At 43.6% G+C, this 22,493-nt stretch overlaps 2 protein-coding genes across 3 annotated transcripts in view; one reads left to right on the top strand and one right to left on the bottom strand.

The window, feature by feature from the left end:
* ACTR1A (actin related protein 1A) overlaps positions 1-22,493 on the bottom strand; it is a 515,484-nt gene that overhangs the window by 225,742 nt on the left and 267,249 nt on the right. The window lies entirely within an intron of this gene.
* Positions 5,048-22,493, top strand: part of TRIM8 (tripartite motif containing 8) — a 72,455-nt gene continuing 55,009 nt past the window's right edge. The window contains exons 1-3 of one of the 2 annotated variants that reach the window (XM_042457626.1): positions 5,048-5,160; positions 7,043-7,446; positions 7,682-8,390. In XM_042457626.1, the coding sequence (XP_042313560.1) occupies positions 7,821-8,390 (570 nt within the window). In that variant the 5' untranslated portion in view covers positions 5,048-5,160; positions 7,043-7,446; positions 7,682-7,820. Of the gene's footprint in view, positions 5,161-5,210; positions 5,943-7,042; positions 7,447-7,681; positions 8,391-22,493 lie in introns of those variants that run through there. The other variant, XM_042457627.1, reaches the window with a different exon arrangement.

Here is a 22,493-nt window from a genome sequence, read left to right as displayed (position 1 = left end):
GGGAAAAGGGCATGCTTCTCTTTTCTCATGAGAAGTGAAATGTGGAAAAGAGTTGTCACTACTGCGTTAATATGTTACATGGCCTTTTTAGAGTATGAGCCCTTTAGAACATAATATAATCCTTTGAATTCGTTCTAAATGCATGTTGGAAGCTTTCTAAACTAGTTCTGGAGTACCCTGCAAGGAACTCCATAGCACTGCTAATTGAATTGTGCAAACAGCGCAAAATGTAATGATATTCCAAAATATAGCCATGTTAATATGTTGCATCATAGAGATACAAAGGAATCCAGAAGTACCTTTGAAATTAACTGAGAAAATGAAAAATCTAGCATAAGCTCTTGAGAACTCTAGTTCATTCCATCAGATACAGGATTCCTTTACAGAAGTTAATGAATTAATGAAATAGTACCAGAGGATTAGATCTGGTTTAAACAGATCCAAATGTACATATTTCACCTCCTTTTACAGTACTTTGTTTAGAAATACTAGATGCTATGTCATGAATAATTTTAGAGATGCATGCACTCGGATTACTTAACATATGGAAACATGGCCACAGATATACAGTATGTCAGGTGAAAACAGGTATACTTTCCCTACCTTTGCATGACAAAGTAGTTCTCATACCTCAGCTGACACGCTTCAGTAACCTTCATCCAGGCATTATGCCTAGATAGAGCCCTCCTCCCGCAAGTTACCAAATGCCACTGCTGACTGGGAAGCCCTTCCTTGTGCTTAGATTTAGCTCCTTGACTAGATGATGCTCAGCTTTGATACTTCCAAATGAGGTGTTTATTGTGCAATTTTTCTCCCTCATTATTGGAATTTTGTGGTGGGATCCAGACAACACTGTTTTGAATCTGTAACCTCACAGTGTTTTCCCACTGCTTCCTGGGCCATTTTTCTCGCCACCTATTTATTTAGAGGAAAAATGGAATTACAGTGGGCTCTTGGTATCCGTTCTAGGACCCACCAAAGATACTAAAATCTGTGGATGCTCAAGTCCCATTAAATACAATGGTATAGTGAAGTATAGAATAGCAAATATATTTGCTATTCTGATATAGAGTAGCAAAATCAAGCTTTGCTTTTTTACACTTTATATATATATAAATTGTAATATTTTCAAGCCGTGGATGGTGAATAAAGAGTCTGTCGATATGGATGGCTAACTGTACTTTACAATGCCTTTTGATTTATACTTCTGAGAAATCATCTATCTAGAGCAGGGGTTGGCAACCTACGGCCCGCGGGCCGGATCCGGCCCGGCGAGGCCTTGGGACCGACCCCAGCCCGATCCTGCTGCCGATTGCCGCCCCTGCTGCAGCTTCCGCGCCGCTCCGGGTGCCATTTTGAGTTCGGCCCCCCAGTTGCCTGAGGGACAGCAACCCAGCCCCTGGCTCAAAAAGGTTGCCTACCCCTGATTTAGAGGGAACTTAAGAATTTAGCTCAGGATGGGCAAAGTGTGGTGCTTCAGATGTCGGCTAGATTGTAATCTGCAGTTTACCTCACAAATAGCTATGATGCCTAGGAGCTGATGTGAGTACAATCCCGCAACAGATGAAGGTAACACACTTTCTACTCCTGCTGTAGTTTCTGACTTGCCATTTCTCCCTGCTTGTCTCCCAATCAATTTTATCTTTGTCTTGTGTCTTTTTGTAAATTTGCAAGTGACAGGGACTTCTGGCCTTTGTAAGCCCTTTTAGGAGCCTTGTTGTTTACTGAAGAATGGGGCAAAAGAACAGTAATTGCTATGTCCCTTCAATACGACTGACATTTGATTTTGCTGAATCTTTGGACCATAATAAAAAACTGAAGCGATCCTACCATAAGGTTTTATTGGCAAGATTTATTCAGAAGAGGTAGGCCATTGCCTTCCTCAGAGGCAGAGAGGGAGGGAGAGAGAGAGAGACTGTGACTTGTCTAAGGTCGCTCAGGTTTTCATGGCTGACCTATGATTCAGACTGTGGTCTCCCAGAGTCCTGCTCCAACACTCAAACCACTGTACAACACTGCCACTCAAGGGGAATATTTTAAATAAATAAAATAATATGTTGAAACTAGGAGATCGAAAATCGTTTGTATTGTTTCCAAGAATATATAAAATCATTCTAAAGGGTTTTGAAACATTAGAAATATATGGAAAAGATACCAAAATGATGTGGCACGTCTAACAATCAACCTAGTTTTCCTAATATAAAAAAACAAAACAAAAAACAAGCTAAACTACTTTCCTTGGGACTGGCACACTTAAATGGAAGAATGTTCAAAACTTTCCTTTCAGCTATACATTTCCTGCCCACCTTGAATAAAATACATACAGTGGACCCTTCACATTTGCTGGGGTTAGGGGTGAAGGATCCCTGTGAATATGGAAAAACCACAGGGGGAAAAACACTGTTCTTTTTACCTAAGAGAACACCTCTCTAGGAATCTTCAGGTCCTCCAATGCAACTCTGTGGTCAACATCTGCCCAGAATCTGATCACAGAATCATGCTGGAGGACCTACAAATGCCCAGATAAGTGTTTTCTCTAGGAACTTCTAGGTTCTCCTGCACAACTTGATGGTCAGTTTCTGGCAAAGTTGTGCTGGAGGACCTAGATATTCCTAGAGAGAACATATTAATCCAAACTTCAAATAATCAAAACCACAAAAGCCAAAGCTGCAAATGTGGAGTGACAACTGTATACTCAAATCCATAGATATTATTACCTAGACACTTCATGGACAGAATCTCATTTTTTTTGGTAAATTACCCTTCTCCATATATATGGGACCATAATTCCCATGATCTTGATTCAGCATCACATCGGTACAGTACCCAACATTACTGTGGCCTCTTCCATGTGCCTTTGTTTGAGCAAGTGGTGGGGAGCTCATCTCATAGTGCCCCCCAATGCTTGGATGATGGCCATTGATATTTGGGACTGAATAAATGGCAGATAGCAGCAGCTGGGGTGTAACATGAGATTATATATTCTACTAGCCAAAGTAAGCAGTGTAAAATAGGACAGCTGTGCCTGGTTTAATATACTCTTCATTCCAAGGCAGGGCATCTGTACCTTCCACTGCGCTGGAGGAAGTATAATTATCTTTTGTTTAGTGTGTGCTCTACTTATGTTTTTAACTTTTGCTATGTTTTATACAGTTTATAAAACGTTTTATACATTTTTAGCTAGATTATTTAAATGCTTTAAAAATTTTGATTGTATATATATTTCTGTAAGCTGCCTTGGGTCCCTTTTGGGAAGAAAGGCAGCATAGAAATGAAATGAAATAAATAAATAGACAACATTTTTAAACACTGGGCAATGCTTGTAATAGAAGAGGAAAAAGATGAAGATAGTCTCTTAGGTGAATTTTCTCTTTCATGCTGCAAATGCCAATGTTCCTCTGGCCTCCTGAGCATAAGCCAGAGCTCTGTGGAGACATGGCTCTGCCTGGAAAACATCCCACTACTAACCAAAGGCACTTGTGGGTGCGGCTGAGAAAGAGCTCCCTCTGAAATGCTGGAGAGCAGCTTCCAGCCAGTGTCAACAACACTGAGTAAGGGAGGGAAGGTGGTTCCTGACTTACTGTTGAAAGGTATAGGAGATCTGTATTTAGCAACTGCCACCCCACCCAACAAGAATCTACAATGGACCCTCCACTTATGTGGGGGATCTGTTCCGGACCCCTCTGCGTGAGGGAAAAAGTACACATGCTCATGTCCCATTAAAAGTAATGGGATGCAAGCCTGTGGTGTGGTGCATGCACCTTGTCCCCCCCCATGCAGCTTCCATGTAGGCAGGAAGCTGCGCATGGCATGCCCGCGTATGGCGCAGGTGTGCTGTACAAGGGTTCACCTTAGACAATGAGAACATTGGAATGGCCAAGGAGTTCCCTTACCTTGGTTCAAATAATGGACCAAAACAGAGAACAGGACAAGATCATAAAGTGTCAAGATATAACTCAAAACCTTAAAGGGAGGATAGTCCAAGCCATTGTATTCCCCATGGCTATCTATGGATTTGAGAGCTGGACAGTGAAGAAGATAAGCTCCTCTGAGATGTGATGCTGGAGAAGAGTGCTGAGGGTGCCATTTGTTGCTGTGATCTGCCATTGAGTCAGTCTCAACCCATGGCGACCTCCACTGCTCTGCTTAGTCCCTACAAACCCATACGATGGAGGGCCAAGAAAGCAAACAAATGGGCCCTTGATCAAGGCAGAACTCTCCCTAGAAGCCAAGATGACTGAGGGAGGCTGTCATGAGAAAAAACGAAGGCAAAGGTGCTGGGGAAGGTAGAAGGAAGGCAGCAGAAAGGAAGGAAGGAAGGCCAGATGCCAGATGGTTAGCTTTAACCAGGGAGGCAGGCCATGACTCTGGGCCTGCGGGGCCTGAGCAGAGGGGCTGGGGACAGGGGCTCTTGGTGGCGCCTCATCAGGGGGACCAGAGGAGGGCAAGGCCTTGCCCCAGACTCAGGGCCCTGAGGGAAATGGGGGGCATGAGCAGATAAAAGAACCCTGACAGAAATGCAAATGCATGACGCCTTTAGCCAAGGCAAAGGGAAATGGGAGACACTGCGGAAGGAGAGCCAATAGCGCTCCTGCAGAGAGGCATCCATGCTCTGAGTCACGGAGGACAAAGTGGAACTCCTCTTGGGCAGAAGCCCGGAGGGAAAGGAGGCCGTTTCTGTGTCCCTGGTCTTTATACCCTTCCCTTCGGCGCTGAGGGCTATCAGGGCGGAGGCCTGGCCCCACAAATGCTGGGCCTGGGAGCAGGGCTTCGACTGCTTTAGCTTTCCCGTCCCGAGGCTGCTTGGCCCAGGAGGGGTCCCCCCAGGCGCCCTCCATTTTGAGCTTCCCTTTCCAGGGCCGGGTGCGTGTGCTGTTTCCACAGCCCTGCCCTGCCCTGCCCTGGAAGGCGCGGCATTGGGGGCGCCGCCGGTCCCGGGGGCCGCCTTGCCCGCTGGGAGCTCAGTAGAGCTCAGAGAAGGCAGGCCTAGGCCTCTATCTATCGGGCCCACTGTCGCCATCGCCCCTTTAAGGGACCCGGGGGCGGGGCGAGGGGAAGGAGCCTGGGTCACGTGGGGCGCGGGGGCGGAGTCAGCGCAGGGAAGCGACGGCGGAGGCAGCAGGGGCTCGTTCTGCCGGACGCGGGCGGCTGCCTGGGAGGGTGAGTGGCGGGCCGGGGCCTAGGTCTCACTCCCGATCCGACTCCGGATTGGTTTCACAGGACCTGGCTCCGGATGGGGTTCGGGATCTCACTTCGGATCAGAGTCACTCCGGATTAGGTTCGGGGTCTCAGTCCAGATCTGACTCCGAACTGGGTTCCGAATCTCACTCCGGACCTGACTTAAGAACCGGGTTCAGGGTCTGACTCCGAATCAAGCCCCGGATCCGACTCCGGGACCTGCTCCGGGTGTCGCTCCGGACGGGGCTCCCTCCCCGGCGGCGAGTGTCTGGCTCCGCTGCCGCCTCCGCTCTCCGTGTTTTGCGAGCGCCTTCCGATCGATGGCGGGGCGGTTAAAGGGGCGCTGGCGGCTGAGGGAGCCTCCGGTCCGGCCCTGGATGGAGCGGCCTCGGCGCCCTTCAGGCAGCCAAGGGAGGCAGGGAGGAGGGAAGCAGGCAGGGCGACGCTGCTGCTGGCCCTTGGCCTCTGGGCCCCTTCCTTCCTTCCTCCCTCCCTCCTCCTGGGGAGACAGCCTCCCTTCCCAGGATTGTGGCTTTCTCCTGCTTTGAGAGCCAGCCTTTCTCTGGGGCTCCGAGGCTTGCTTTGCCTTCTCTAGCCCTCTCCGCGCCAGAGAAGGAAGGAAGGAAGGAGGCAGCGAGGGAGAGCTCTCCTTTCAACAGCCGCAGCCTCCCTCCCTCCCTCCCTCCCTCGGACTGGCGGCAGCGGAAGGAGGGACATTGGGAAGCCAGAGACAGGGGCTTTTAAGCACTATTCTTTCCATTAGGGTTAGTAATAATAATAATAATAATAGATTCTTTAAAAAGCCCCTTTGTCCCCATTTGCCTGCCTTGAAAAGAGTGCCCCACTGCAGAGAGAGACTGGGCAGGTGCCCCCCGCCCTGCCTTCCCCCTTCCTTCCTTCCTTCCTTCCTTCCCTCCCTCCTTCCTTCCTTCCCTCCCTCTTCCTTGCCCTTCTTCCATCTTCCTGAGTGTCTTTCTTGCCAGGGAACCCAGTGACCGAAGGGGGCCTGAAGCGGGGCCCAGCCAGAGGCATTGCCTTAGCTCTTCAAAAAGAGACTTCCCTTAAAGACAAAAAGGGATGGAGAGGAAGAAGGCTTTTCCCAAGATGGCTGGGCTGAGGAGCATTTGATTTTGTATTTTGATCTGATGATAAAAGCTAAAAGGCATAGCAGCAGCTGCGGCTGTATGCACTCCACCTCTTTCTCCCTCCCAGGGAAAAGGAAGACACTTTGAAGGGTGTTGCCATCCAGGATCCACCTTCCCTCTCTCCCCCCCCCTTTATGTCTTAGAGCAAAATAAAAACCCACCCCCAGCCCTGCTCAAAATGGCTGAGGGCTGCCTGGGTCCTCTGGGAAGGGTGCATTTCAGCAGTCCCCTTTAAGCTGGTGCCTGTCTATCCTCCTCTCCTTCCCTCCTCCTCCTCCTCTTTTCCTCCCCCTCTTTTTGCAGGCTGGTTCCAAAAGGAGAAATAGCTTTCATGTCAGAGAGAGAAAACAGAAGCAAAAGGGGCAAAGAAGAAGAGGAGGAGGAGGCGGGGGCCAGGCTCTTCATTATTAGCAGCTGAGAAATTCCTTTCCAGTTTGATCAAGGCAGACTTGTTTCCCTTCCAGGAAGAGCAAAGCAAAACCCATCACTCTCCCAAAAGCCGCCTGGGGAATTTTTGGAGAGGGCTGTTTTGTTTTCCTCTCCTTTCTGATCAAGATAGGAGCAGAGACAGGATTTTGCAAGGACAAAAAGTCCCAGGGTGTATTGGGAGGCAGGCTGCTTCTCTTGGTTGGATGTGTCTCCCGTGGTTTCCACTCTGAGTCCTTACTATTGTTATTTCCCTCTTCTTCTTCTTCTTCTCATTCCTGTTTGTGCAAAAGGAGCAAAGGATGGGAAGGGTCCCTTTGGCCCAGGACTGGAATTTCATCTGAATGATCATCGATTGACCGTCTTCCTACTGAGATTGCACTGTCCCAAAGCCAGCAAATTATTATCATTATTGCACCATTCTGCTGCATTAGAAGTTAACCGTTTTGTTTCTTTCTTAATTCTTCTTCAATTTGGATTTCATCTTCCGCTTTTCCCCCCGTGGTTTAATTATAGACTTGAACTCTGAACTGTGTCAGGGGAGAAAAAGGAACTTGGAAAGGGCTTTTGTGCAGTTTCAGAATATCAAATGTTGGGCAGAAAGTCGTGATCCACTGGCAGCATTTAAACTTAGAAGCTTCCTATGGCATTTGGACTCATTTCCTTTGGATTTTGTATGGATATTTTCCGGCGCTCGGTAAGTTTTGCTCTTTGGCATCAAAAGTCAAAACTCTATAAAAATTAAAATGGATGGGGTTTAAATATTAGAAGCATTCCTGCTTTGACTCTTCAGTACTGATAATTAATTTCATTGCATCTGTTATTTTGCTGTGCTGGGATATCTGGAGGGGGAGGTGTTTTGGTTTGAGTTGTGGACATTAGAGCTGCCTTTAATTTTTCAAAATTGTTTTATTTATGTTTTGGTTTATTAGCAACTTAGTGGCCTTTCTGTTGCAAACGTGGAAACTCATCACCATCTGCACTGGGAGACCAAAAACTGACTTTTCCAAGAGAGTTTTTTTTTTAAACATAAATAAAAACAAAAAGTACGAACCCACATTGGAGTGAGACATGGCTGAAAACTGGAAGAACTGTTTCGAAGAAGAGCTTATATGTCCGATTTGCCTGCACGTCTTTGTGGAACCTGTCCAGCTTCCTTGTAAGCACAATTTCTGTCGGGGATGCATAGGGGAGGCTTGGGCCAAAGAGGCAGGGCTGGTGCGTTGCCCTGAATGCAACCAGGCCTACAACCAGAAGCCCAACCTTGAGAAGAACTTAAAGCTGACCAACATTGTGGAGAAGTTCAACTCACTCAACCTAGAAAAGACTCCCTCCATCTTACACTGTGTCTTCTGCCGCCGTGGGCCACCTTTGCCTGCCCAGAAGATTTGCCTGAGGTGTGAAGCTCCGTGTTGCCAGTCCCACGTTCAGACACACCTGCAGCAGCCCTCCACGGCCCGTGGGCACCTCCTGGTGGAGGCAGATGACATCCGGGCCTGGAGTTGCCCCCAGCACAATGCCTACCGACTGTACCACTGCGAGGCTGAGCAGGTTGCTGTCTGCCAGTTCTGCTGCTACTACAGCGGGGCCCACCAAGGACACTCCGTGTGTGACGTGGAGATCCGGCGCAATGAGATCAGGGTAAGTGGGTTTCGAGCATGGTCTCAGTTCCCTTCCAGGGGCTTTTCTGGCTTTGTGTCTGCAATGTACTGGCATCGTGTTTGGTGGTACATTATAAAAATAAATCAGATCGCTATGCCAGGGGGATCTCTGAAAATGGGGGGCGAAACCTCCATAAAATAAGACACGGCACATGAGTTCAGTGGCCAGATTGGTACAAAGTAAATAAGTGGTGGTGCGGGGAAAGATTTGTTTTCTTGATTGTACATCAAGTGGATTAATATTGGCCCAGTGGCTCTGTTTTAACCTTTAGTTAGTTCTGCCAAGGACAGTTTTATCCTTAAAAGAGAGAGTTTCTCCCTTTGGCACATGTGGAGCCTGTGGTACAACAACAACAAGATGAAGTGTTCCATCCAAAGGTGATCTTTCCTTTTAATTCTCTTTTATGCAAGGCCTACAGAATAGATCTCCCTATTGCTGCCAGTGAGATTTGCTGCGTGTGTGTACAGCGGCGCTCCACCTAGGCCAGTGCTGTGCATAGCACATCTTAGGTGTGGTGAAAATGAGGAAGTAAACAAAAGCTGACATGGTTTTTTTTTCCCCAGGCCTCATTAGAAATGCATCAGGGGAAATAGACTCTCACTGAACAGGATGTGATGAGGGAAGGGAGAGGAAAAAGCAGCAGGGATAGATGTGGGTTGGGGGTGGGGTGGATTGTTCCCTTTGAACAGATGTGTGTGCAAAGCGGGGATGGGTTGCATAGTGGTCTCTCGGAGATTGTTTTGTCCCCCTGTGAAAACAATGGTGTCCCTTTGGTCTTCTAACTCCTCTGCAAACAATTCAGAGAATAGGAGGAAATCGGCTAAAGCTGCAGATAATTTGTATATGGCATTGAGAGATAAGCACAGGCCTACCAGCAAGGAATAAAGTATATGGAGGGATTTTTAGTGGTTAGTTAGCAGTACCTACAATTCTTGGTGACTTCTTGACCTTCAAGATTACTGATATGGCTTCTCCTGTGAAGCCTTCCTAAAGGCCTGACCCCTGTGCTGCTTTCAGACAAGAGTGGAGTGGAGAGGAAACCCAAAGGGGGGGGTATTGAGTGTGCTGAAATCTGGTTTCAGGCAGCTTGACTCCCAGGGGTTATGGGAGCAAGGCCTTGATTTGAATGCAACCCTCCTATTGTCAGGCTTGTCAATGTCAAGCCACCATCTTCCTCCCCCCACTCCTTTCCTGTCTCCTTTTCTAGCTAAGCTCCTAGGAAGCGGAAGGAACACACAACATGTCCCTTCTCTCCTTGGCTTCATACTTTGGAGGGAGGTGGGAGGCCATTTCTTCCCAGCTGTCCAGATGGAAAGAGTATTCCAGTGACAGGCTATTCTTTGGTGCTGGAGGAAAGGACTTTCTCTGAAGCAACCCCAACAGCTTGGGCAAACATTTGCCCTAACAAAGGAACAGAGTTTGGGGGGGGAGTGCTAGAGAGACCTCTGCTTGCTGCTCGAAGCTATTCAAATGTCTTTGGCCTTTGGATATTAGATTGATATTTGAAATAATGGAAGAGGGGTTTTGGAGATGAGCTTGAGAAGAGAAAGTACTTGCGTGAATGGAAGAATGGGGTAGACAATCATTGTAAGAATATGTGAAGATTGATTGGAAAGAGATTCTCAGAATCGTTTAATGTGCTGTAAATGAGTTGCCCCTCTTCACAGCCCAATTATATTTTTTTAAAGGGAGACAAAAGGGTAGATCCCCTTCAGAAACGCTTCCCTTAAGACATATTTGGGGATGGAGCAAAGTTATAATCTGCACGGGTGATTGTGGAGTCAGGGAGTGGTATTTATTCTGGATTAATATGGAGTTCAAGGGTGTGATCTTGAGTACGTGGTATGACTCAAGCGGCATGAAGGTGTCATAAGGCAGCTGTTCTCCAGAGTCTGGAATTTAGGCCTTTCCCCATATTTTATTTTAATGATTTTTTTTCCAACTAGGCCCCTGCCTCCGCTTTCTGATATGATCCAACTGCCGTGAAATCTGCAAGAAAGCTGCACAAACAGTCCCTCGGATTCCATTCGGGCAGCATTGTGTAGGATAAATATTTAACAACAAATGAACAGCGGTGCCTGTAAAATAGAGGCGACTTCCTGTGTATCCGAATGCTGCCAAAATGAGTCACCATTTAGCCATTAAAATGGGGAGGAGGTTGAGGAAGGGGGTGGAGAAGAGAGAGGAGTCATAAATAAAACTGCTATCTAATTATTTTCCAATTGGACAGCTAGGCCTTTGTGTGGATGGGGTGGGGGCGATCTGGGTAGAAAGAAGAGCTTGTGCGTTTGAACAGGAAGGCTATTTTTTCCTCTCCTGGGTTTTTTGGGGAAGCCAAAGACCTCAGTGGAGTTGCTGGCGGCTCCTCCACCACGCCCACACAGGAAGAAGGAAGATCCAGCTAGGCTATTGGGAACCGAAAAGGGCTGGCTTCTCCTTCCCCTCTTCCTTGCTTTCTATTAATAGGTACCCATAAGGGAAAAGAAGGAGGAATGCTGGGCCAAGCAGAAAAAGATGCCTCCCCCCCCCCAGATTTGGGAGAGGCTTGCGGATGACGTGACTGGTGAACTGAGACTGGCAAATCCCATTGGCAATTCGTTTCAGAGCTCGCTTGGTTTTAATGAGTCAATTTTTAGGAATCTTTAGTTTTGTGTCCACACCCATCTTTTGCTAGAAGTTTACTCTGTATGTGGGAGAATTTTTGTTTTGCCGTAGGCCTCTAATGTGGAAATCTGCAGTCATCTTGACCCATTTTAGAATGCCTCTGCTGTTGGTAGTCAGGCCACATTCTGGGCGAGTTGCTTGAAAGGCCTTACAGTCTCTCCTGTGGGGATTTTCCTGAATAAGCAGCAATAGCCTCAAGCCACTAAAGCAGATGAACTCCGTGTCCTTGAATTGGGGAGGGTGACTTTGGGTTGTATTCTTGGTACATTACAGGGTTTTCTCTGCGCTGCTTATTGTGCTGTGTGTGGCCAAGAACCTCTGTTTCTTTTTCCTCTATGAAACGGATCATCATTTAGGGAGCAGGCTGTTTTAACATTGTGGGAGAAGTTATTTTTGATTACAACTCCCAAAGTCCCTGCGCCATTGTGGCCACTGGTCACACTGGAGGAATGTTGAACATTTGTGGTATAAGAAAGTAATATTTCCAAATACTGCTTAAAGGCTACAGTAGTTTTCCTCATGTAGGTTTATTTAATCTTAGCTGCCACCACTTACCCAGTGTGTTCCATTTTTCTTTAAGGACGATTTCTCTGCCATCCTTCAGGGATTCTGTAGTTACATCCTGTCCTGCAGAGCCTTGCGCAGGTTGGGGTTGGACTAGATTATCATTATGACCTGTCCATCTACCATGGTGTAGTGGTTTGAGCATTGGGCTATGACTCTTGAGAACAAGGTTCAAAGTCCAGCTCAGCCATGGAAACCCACTGGATGACCTTGGGCAAATCACACACTCTCAGTCTCAGAGTAAGTCAAATATAAACATCCCTCGGAACAAATCATGCCAAGAAAACCCCATGATAGGTTTCTCCATAATTGGGAAAGGACTTGAAGGCCCACAACGATAACAGCAATGGCCCCTTTCAGCTTGTATAATTATGATCCTGTTAGCAGTACTCTGAAAGTTAACTTGGAGATGTGCTGGTCCCAATTTTTTTCCACATCATATGTTCCACAATTAAGTTGAAGTACGGTACACGTAACTAGATTTGCTCATAGTCATTCATTTCCCCTACCCTCCGCTCCCCTCCTTTTGCTTTCCTTTACTGTTGAAATTTCAGCTGTAAGTAAAGTGGGACAGGGACTTGCCTTTTTGTGTATGTTATGTGTTAAGTGCTGCTGGTGATGTATAAAACTGAATAATAAAACTTGGCTGTATCTGAGGCAGGCTGTGTCTCTTCCTGTTGCTGAGTAATGCTTCTTCACAGTTTTCTTTGGTTACAAGTTAGTACTTCATTAAAGAAGTCTCAGCTTTTCCACAGTATCCCTCACAGTCACCTTGACTATATCCTGGAATATTCAGGCCATTGTTTTGAAAAAGCCTTCTCTTCTCCCCCCCCCCTTTTCAAAAACACTGTCCACATGCACCTAAGCAGCAGTCTTTAAAGCTGTTTCTCTGCAGGGCAGTAGGCAGCGCAGATATTTATTAAGCAGTTTACACCATGCTTTGAAAAGGAAAGGAAGGTTTCAGTCCTAGGAGAAGGAAGGATATGTGTGTGCAAAAATAATGACGTAGGGGTATAGGGATGTTATGAAGAAAAATGAATGCAAGTTCCCCCAGAGTAGTGAGACAAACTAGGGGAAGCTGCACAGAAAGCCTATTGCTTAGCTTTAAAATATGGATTTTTTTTCCTTGTCAAGTTTAGGGATGCAACTTTATTTCTAGCACTGGCGTTCTAGCACTGCACCATTTTTGCTGGCTTTAGTCTTAATTTTGACAATGTGTGAAGATGTCAGCGGAAGAGGATAGTAAGCATGGCAGAAGATGCAAGACATTTAACTCTAAAGTGTTGTCAGGCATGCTGAAATGCATCATGGTATTCCTGGGCCTTTGAATCAACTTTGGGGAGGTTTAAGGAAGCCACTGGTTTGATGAGCAGTGTCCTTGGGGGAAAAATGAGGAATGATCATACTGGTATGTATGTGTACGAAGTAAGTTATACATTCCTTCAGAAACAACGAGTGGAGTTAGGAAAGGACTTCCCTGCTTCAAGGCCAAGGAAATACAAGAGGAGAATTTCACTGGGGGGCTGCTTTACACTTTATACAGTGCTCCAGTCTGCTGCAGTGAGTACATAATACTGAAAAAGGTCTCAGATGCACAGCCTGAATCAGAACTGATTTGTTTTTCCCATGCATGCTTCCAGAGAATTCCTTTCACACTTAGTAGCAAATAGTGCTATGGGTCTGGTGGAAACAAGATTGAAATATAAGGGCTATTAGTTCTGTTTCAGGTATTGGTTGCTTGCAAATATTAAGAGGTGGTAGTAACAGAATAAAAAGAAGGGTAGAGGGAGAATGGTTAGTGAAAGAATAATGATAACACTACAGTAGGTTATCCTGCTAGTAGAGAGCAGATCTTGTACCTAAAGTCCAAGTTATGATTATTATGCTAAACGAGAAAAAATGTAAGGCTAAAGCCAAACCAAACCTCTTGCAGATAATTTAGTTTCAAGCAGAACTGCAGAGCTTTGATGGTTATGCAGATGTCATTTCAGTTAGTTAAGTTCTTGCCTGTGCTTTATGGGAAAGGTCCTAAGGGCCATCATGGAAACTGTTCAGTGAGCCAAAGCTGGATTGTTTTGGTTGCGCAGTGATTTTGGTTATTTTTGTTAGGAGCATGCTGCATGTCATGGTCAGCAGTAGCTGGGATAATTTACACTTGTTTGTATACTTTATGCAAAGATTCCTTTTTAAGTTTATCTTCTCAGGATGTCAGAGACAATAAATTCGAATTCTGAGCATAGCTACTGCACTCTGAAAAACAACTTGAATGCCAGCTTCGTATTTAGGTCTGATAAGATAGTAAGTCTTCTGAACTCTTTCAGGTAGCTGGTAGCTAAAGCCTCGTCTCACTGAGAGTAGAAAAATTGCAAGATTTTTTTGTAATCTTTGAAAATTCAAGAGAATATTTGAATTCCATTGCTGACTTAAATATTCTTGCCACCCTTGACCCAGAAACTCATTTGGTTATCCATGCTAAAATTAAAACCAATATAATCTGCTCACTATGTTGCATATGTAGCTGTTCTTAAGTTTGCATCAGTATGATATTGATTTGTTTGTATTATTCTAAAAATAAGTCATACCAGCTCGTAAATTTTAATTTTTTTCTATTGAAGCTGCACAATTTATAAACAACTATACACTTTTCCTTGTAGTGGATGTGGAACATCTTTGGGATGATACAATAGTCTACTTCCCTGTTTTTTTTTTAAAAAATATGGGCACGCACACTTACACTTAACATGAATAAGGTTATAAGAAATGCTGGTGAAGGAGAAACTTGTTTTGTTTCTGAGTCATTTCTTGCTTGATGACATGCATTGGTATTATTATTGGCCTTAAATGTGTATCCTACTTAGTTTCCTGAGGGAATGGCACTGAGTTTTCCTTACCTTTACCTTAAAAGAAGATTCTAGAAAATGCCACAAATAATCTTCAGTGCTGAACTTTTATATTAATTTCAGCAATTTTGCAACCATTGGAATAAGTCCTCTTAAAAATAAAGAAAAAGATGGTGCCTGTTCTGTGTTCAGCTATACTTGCATAACAAATGCAGCAGAAGTAAACTTATTGTTTTAGTACTGTCAGCATTTAAAGTAATACTCTAGCAACATGTAGTTCTTTTAAAGACTTAATCCTTTAAAGGGAGGAAACCAACAGCTTTAAAACCATATTGTAAGATGGCTTTTAACAGTGATATATTATTTGAACAATATTCTCTCCCTTTTTTTAGCATTCTCTTCAGCAGTGTAAACATTTTATATACCAGACCTTTTATGTAAAACTACAATATTCCTTGGTTTTCTTACAGGAAGAATGTTCTTTTGCTGCAACAATTCTATTCTGGCTAAAGGGCAGGAAAGATTTTCTCACTCCAAAATCTCCTGTATTGCATTGGTAGATGTATCTGTTCAGCAGAGGACAAAGCCCATCCCATTATATCTATTGAAGGCGGAAAGGCTATTGTATGCCTTCATTTAAAATACAGAAAAAGGGCATATAGGTTGCCCAAGGCAAATGGATTTTTGCAAGGGAAGAGTGTGAAAGGAGTCACCTTTGGAAAGCAATCTAGGAGTGAATAGCATTGCATGGTAAACAAATGGTGAGGAGGATAAGATGGTAATTAAAACATATTAAATATCATATATTTGAGAGCCAGTGCAGTGTAGTCATTTGAGCATTGAACCAGAAAGGGTTCAATTCCCTGCTCAGCTATGGAAATCCACTGAATGACATTTAGCAAGTCACATCCTCTCAACTCATGAAAATCCTGTTATATAACAACCATAAGATTGAAATGACTTAAAGGCTCACAACAACCAATCATGTATTTAGGCACCACATGATGTTCCATACCCAAGAATATTTGAACAGGGCTGTAGTCTCCCTCCAGTGAGGGGCTAAATGCTCTAAAGGCACCAGATCCCATCTGATCGTGAAAGCTAAGCAGAGTCATCCCTAGTTAGAACTTGGATGGGAGACTGCCAGCGAATACCAGGTGCTGTAGTCCGTATTTCAGAAGAACTGACTGGTAAAACCTGTGTGGCATAGTGGATTGGTGAATTAGTTAATACATTGCTGCTGCTGGGCTCTGGAGACCAGGGTTCGATTCCCTGGTCAACCATGAAACCTACTAGGTGATTTGGGGCAAGTCACATGCTCTCAACCTTGTGTGAAGACAATGGCAAACCTCCTCTGAACAAATCTTGCCAAGAAAATCCCATGATAGGGTCGCCATAAGTCAGAAACAACTTGAAAGCAGACAACAGCAACAACAACTGGTAAAACCACATCTGAGTATTCCTTGCCTAAGAAAACTGTATGAAATTCATCAGCAGGTGACTTGAAGGTGCACACACACACGCACTGCAGTTCATTGCTCTGGGGATGCTCTTATCTAATTATAATATTGTTGCTTATACTTTGTGTTTTCATTGTCCAGAATTTTTTAAAAATGCAAGATTTTTATTCTATGTTATGTAGTACTTTTATATCATTGTACTTTTACGTTGTATTATTCATTTTGAATGTGAATGGCTTATGGTCTAAGCATTAATACATTGCTGCTGTTGCTACTACTACTGCTACCTCTTCCTCCCCCCCATCTGTCTATCTTTGTCTTTCTCTTTGTGGGTGCATGTACCCACATTGTCATGATTATAATCTTGCACATGCAAATACTGTAGAAGTGCAGTTTTCCTTAGGCTGGCCTGTAAAACTGTGCTGCCTGTCTGCTTTCCTGGCCTCCCTCTGCTGCTATGCCTGTCGCTTTAAATGCAGGCTTTTTTGCCCACCAGAGCTATTATAGTCCTGTGTCGCCTTTTCTCCCTTCCTGAAAGAGGGGCTGGAGCCTGCTGTTGGCCTCTGGTCCCTTGGCCTGCAGCTCCTTCGATCTTCCACTGCTCTAGTTGCCAAATGAGTACTGCTGTATACAGTGATTTTTCTCTTCATTGGGCATACTGCCCAAATGCTTTTTTAAAAAAAAATATTTGGAATGACTTACTAGGCCTTGGGTGATCACAGCAAATCTGCCATCACCCACCCAGATTCCTTCCATCTCTCCCCTCCTCCCTACTACCCCTTTCGCTGGACTCCCTTGACGGATTGGTCTGGACAGCTTCTAAATTCTTCTAAGCTGGGCTTTTGTTTTCATGGAAATTTAGGAGGCAGGAAATTAAATTTATGAGATCGCAGGAAGGACTGGTTCATAGGAATCTTGGAGATTAAGGTCTAGCCATCACAGATACTGATGACCTTCTGGAATATTAGACCAGGGTGGAGTCGACTGTAAGGATGTGATACCAGTATATCTTGGGAATTGTTATCTATAGTGAAAAAAATGGTTTTGCATTTCCTTATGGTTGTGCTATGTCCCCCCCCCCCCTTTCTGCTTTTCACAATTGGATTGCAAAAATTTATATATGGATTCGTTTTAACTTGGCTAGCCTTCACTGCTCCTTCCCTACATGCTTTAGAGTGAGTCACCAAGGAAAAAAATAAGCAGATGAGGTACATACTAGGAAGGTGAAGTTTATAACTATAAATATATGGACTTGCATGAAAGAGAGAGATTGCACAGGACCAGGTGACTGTTTTGTAGGAGTTGACAGAGGAGAAGGCTCTTGCATTGGAGACAAGCATATAATATAGTTGGCTTATCCCAGTAAGGCAGAGCTGTGATTATTTTTAAACCTTGAAAGAAATATCATAATTTTGGGGACACAGTTTTGGTTCCCTATTTTTGGGGAGAAAATTGAATATATGAGAGTAAAAGCGAGCACCCACAGTTGACCTTGTGGGTGAATTTATTTTAACTTGGCTAGCCCATTTGTGCCCATCCTCATCAAGCCATGCCTGAATGGAGAGCAAAACAGAGAGTGGTTGTCTGTTGCCATCACTTAACATTTACTTAGATATGCTTGGTGCTATTTGACAATGTGACAATTTGGCTTTCCCTTTGGAGTAACTTGGGTCCCACTTCGATGTGAATATCTAGGGCCTGCTACAGACTGCCAAAATAAAGCTGCTTCGGGTCTCTTTGGAGGTATGCTGTTTAAATGATGCATGCATCCTAAGAATCCGAAAGATGCACCAAAGCTGCACTCCAGTGCTTAGGAATGGAGTGTGGCTTTGGCGCAACCTCCGGACTCTTAGGACCCATGCATCATTTAAATAGCATACCTCCAAAGAGACCTGAAGCAGCTTTATTTTGGCAGTCTGTAACAGGCCTAGGTGTGTTTTTTTTAGAGGGGCATGAAAATACCTTTTTGGCAGTGATAAACTTTAGTGCTGTATCAGTCTGACCTTAGGTTGCATCTATACTGTTCAATGCAACCGTTGGGAGAGCAAAGGGATGGTGAACCATTCTTTCCCCCTGTACGAATCCTATTGAAAAAGGCCAAAAGCACCTTAATTTAAAAGTCTAATTTCCTCCTCTAAACAGAGGCACTCCATGGCAAAGCTTGACATTCTCTCTGACCTCCCACTAATTAAAAGGGCAGAAGATGCTCCCTCCCCCAGCGGTTTTAACATTGTTCGGAAGGTTCATTCGAGTTTCTTCTTTCTCTTTCTCATGGTTTGTGCTTGTTGAAAAATAATTTCCTGATTTCTCTCTGGGATGTGTGTGTCTGTATGTCTCCCACCTCACTGGAATTGCTCCTGGGCTGAACCACTTGCAAAGCCTAATTCTGTGCTTTTTGTGTGTGCATTGAAATGAGGCAGAAGAGTTCAGGGGCTATCCTCTAGTAAGCACAATTGGGATTGGTTGTGAACAAGAATAAAGGGTGCTTGCTTTCTATGCGCTTTGCTGCTCCTTACTCCTTTATCTACCACCCCTTCAACGTAGCCTGATGACTAGCATAAGTAGGCATTTGGCTTGGATGTTGGAGTGGGAGGAGGGAGGGGTTTTCTCTTGTGAACTGTCTTGCTACTCACTGACTGATCCTCTATTGTTTCCAGCATCCCTCAATGGTTCCAGTACTGGGAGAAAGGCAAGCTATAAATTAAATAAAAAAATAGATTATTCGTAGGTTCAGATGTTATACTAGAAAAGCATGAGCGCTTTGAGCCAAATGAAGGGTATGCCATTTTGTCTTGCAGATGACAGATAATATTTTTGAAGGTTCCCCCACATAGTAAACTTTCATACCAATAAGGCAATTGCTCCAAACCTTTCCCTCTGTAGTAGTTTTCTACATAAGCGCTATATCTCTCTCTCTCCTTCTCTCTGATTTACTAAACTTATATGGGAGTATTCAGATATATATTCTCTTTCCAAAAATGGCAGTCTTATATGCTGTCATCCAGGGTTGGATGGTTTAAACCATGGTTTAAGCCAAATGAGGTTTTTTTTTAAATCCTGGGTTTTAAAATAATTTATTCATATATATTTTTAAAGACTGACTTTAATCATTTTCAAACCCTCTTGCTGATTGTTTGAATTTAAATATTTTAACTTTTAACTACTATCTACTGTCAGTTGCTTTTTAATCATTTAATTTTGTAGTGCAAGAAATGCCATTCAGAAACAAATCCTATTTAACATAAGCTCAACCAAAACAACTCTGAGAATACGTGTATGTTTTTTTTACCTATAGTCCACATATATTAAGATTTAAATAGGAATAATGAGCAGTAAAAATTGGTCTTTTATTGAAAGATATAAATCATCAAAGCCTAATGACGTTGGATTGTTAATATTAGAAATCATTGAAACATGGTTGATAAATACATAAAGTAATATTTCCTAGTATTAATCTAATAAGCATGATTCAAATTATTTCATTAAAACTTCAGTGCAAAAAATGAACAACAACACCTGGTTTAAACAAAAAAACTCCCAGTTTTTTTTTGGGGGGGGTGTTTTAAAAACTGCCCCCCCGCAAAAAAAAAACCCAAACCAAACCCACCTTGCTACCATACAGAATTCTGTTCCTTCCTGGTCTAATTCCTTTTGCCCCTATATAATGTAGAGGTCAGATTTAGAGTTATCAAGGTGATGAATTCAAACGAAATAAACCTTCACTTTAATTTAGTTAAAGACAGATTTCTAATCCTCATAGCTGCAGTTTCTCTTTTATGTTGCAGAACTTCTTATTTATTTTTAAACTGAAGGATGTCTTTGGATATTTTTTTTTAAAAAATGTGGAAATGATGGCAATTCAGTGTCTCTTCAGGACACAGTGGACAGAAATAAAAGAAGTAGAAATTATGGGTAAAAAAAAAGAGTGGAGTCAACAATGAAAGTCCTTTCCAAGAAAGGCACAGGGCAGAATTCTGTTCAGAAGTCAGCAGTTTCCCAGAAGGACTGCAGTTTTCTGAGCAGGAAGCCTGAAGAACAAAGGCTTTGGGCAGGCCCGCATAGACAGACACATGGTCCTGGAAGGCAATACACATTCTGTGTATTCTTTCCTAATACATTCAGGAATCTCCATCATCAAAGTGCTCATTCTGATGTAAGGGAGATTTTTCCTTCTGTTGGTCTCAAGAAGGTGAAACAGTTACCTTCTTTTTCAGAGATAAAACACTATCCACAGCTGCATAGTAATTAGAACAAACCAGAATACCATCAAAGTGAGCAGCTATACATAATATTAGGTGATTTTTTAAAAGCACAACATAAGAGAAGAAACAGTAAAATTCAACGTTTAATCCAGATCTTTAGGCCATGAGAACTACAGTTAGACTCAGCTTGAAGATGGAGATCTCAGACTGAATGAATTGCCATTTGGGTGTTTAGTTATCAGATGACACCAAGCAATGGATCCTGTGACAAAGAATCAATGGCCAGTCTCCATTTCTGAACACACAAAGTCTGACTGCTTCCTACACAGAGATCTGTCTTTCGTTTGGCCAAAATACACAGGTTCCTGAGTTGGCACAAAGCAGAGGAACATAGAATCATGAATGCCTTTTATATAAGCAGTGTTAGAGACTTAGTTTTTAGGTAAAATTATAAGGAGGGTCTTCCTTAAATACTGCTCATTTTCATTTATAAGATTGGCTGAGAAAAATCTTGGGCTGAGTTCCGTAAGGTAGAAAAACTGTCCTTTTAAAAATTAATTTGGTTTCTTGTCATTGTGTGGATTCCAAAACGTTCAACTGCCTATAGCATCTGTAGCAGATGCTATATTAACTTGGAAGATCCTTTCCATACCCTTCCTCCAAGAATGTTGTATTTTCTACCTTGGAAGGGATGGTCATCAATACTCTGGATCTCATAATGTATCTTAATAAATAATGTGTTTTCAGCTCCAATTCTGTACTGTTTTTACTGCTAATCTTTTTCAGAACTCTCATAGGTTTTAAATGATGGTCATTCACTGACCTGCAGAATTTTTTGCTATGGAATTTAGCCTTGCTGCTCTTGTCAACTGTCTTTCTTCAGCCATTATTTCCCAAAATGGGCTTCTGTTTAAAAATAGCCTGCTACATTCTACAAAACTAAATTTTGTTTGTAACCTTTATGGTATGAAGGAAACTATTGAAACTATCAGAATTTGCAAGATTTGGTAATACTAGAATTATGAAATGCCAGTGGCTAAAAATTGATATGTTTGTTACTCTTTAGGCCTCCCATGATGAGCAAAACTGGTGAAAAGGAGGCTGTGATCCTACTGTTTCTGAGGATTACTTCCAACTGACAGTACTTTGCTAATCTTGGGAAAATGTGTGTACCTTTGCTTCATAGTGTTACAGTGATAGCTAAGGAATGAACTGTGACCAAGAAGTACAGGGTTCAGATCTCAAACCATGATCTCAGTAGACAGAGTCATTCTCTTCCTCATTCTCTTGCCTTACATGATATGGAGATGATTGTATTAATTTCCCTAACGGATTGGATGTGAAGTTTATTGAAATACAGCATAGAAAGCACTTAAAATGCTCTGGCATTCCAGCACAGCTATGGAAAGGCAGGCACAATAGTTTTGAACAAGATAAATTACCTTCAGATTTTTGCATGTATCTTTTCCATTGTAATCCTTTCCCTGTGTTTTGAATGACACATTTCAAACGACAGTCCCCATAAGACCCAACCAGCATGGCCTGTGATAGGTATCATGGGAGTTTTCATCCAAAACCTCTAGTGGACATCTCCAGATTTTATCCCCATGTTCTCTATATCACTCCATGCTGTGCTTCATTGTTGGCCTGTCACTTCATGGCTTAGGCCTGAGACAGATGGGTGATAAGCGGCGTGCCTATGCTGATTCTAGGGTTCTGGAGCACGCAGCAACTGCACGCTCTGGAACCCTAGAATGTGCTGCTGCTGCCATCATGCTGGGCTCCTGTCCATATGGGGCATGCATGCATGATGCAAGCGTGGCACAGCGTCCACACTTCCGGCCGCTACACTTGCATCATGGATGCATCACAGTGCGCCAATGGCACACTGATGACATTGGCTGCACACACCAAGAAGATCTTGGTTTTTCCAGGTTCTTTTTGGTCTGGAGGGACACCGTGTGATTTGGCTGCTGTGGCGTTCCTCTGAAGAAAAACTGGGTGCCTCCAGCCCACCCCTTTCAGGTGGCCTGGAGAGCCCCTTAGTCTTCTGAGACAAGGTCTTAATAAGGTTATATTCTATTGCCACAGTGAGATATTGGTTGAATGGACACTATAGCACATCATGATCTAAGTTGGCGTGGCTTGGGAAGAACTGCAGGTAGAACATTAAACCTATTGGTGGTCTGAGCTCCTAACTTGGAAGTTTGTATATACAGTTGTTTGCCTCAGTTTAAGTTTGATCCATCAACTTAGATTTTGTTGGTCTAAGTTTGCTTACAAGCAAGCAGGCATATGCTGGATAAATGAAAGGCTTTCATACGTAGAATTCTAATGTTGAGAGGAGTGAAC

This window comes from Sceloporus undulatus, chromosome 3 (assembly GCF_019175285.1).
Source record: "Sceloporus undulatus isolate JIND9_A2432 ecotype Alabama chromosome 3, SceUnd_v1.1, whole genome shotgun sequence".
NCBI lineage: Eukaryota > Metazoa > Chordata > Lepidosauria > Squamata > Phrynosomatidae > Sceloporus > Sceloporus undulatus.
This window is presented reverse-complemented; position numbering and strand designations above follow the sequence as displayed.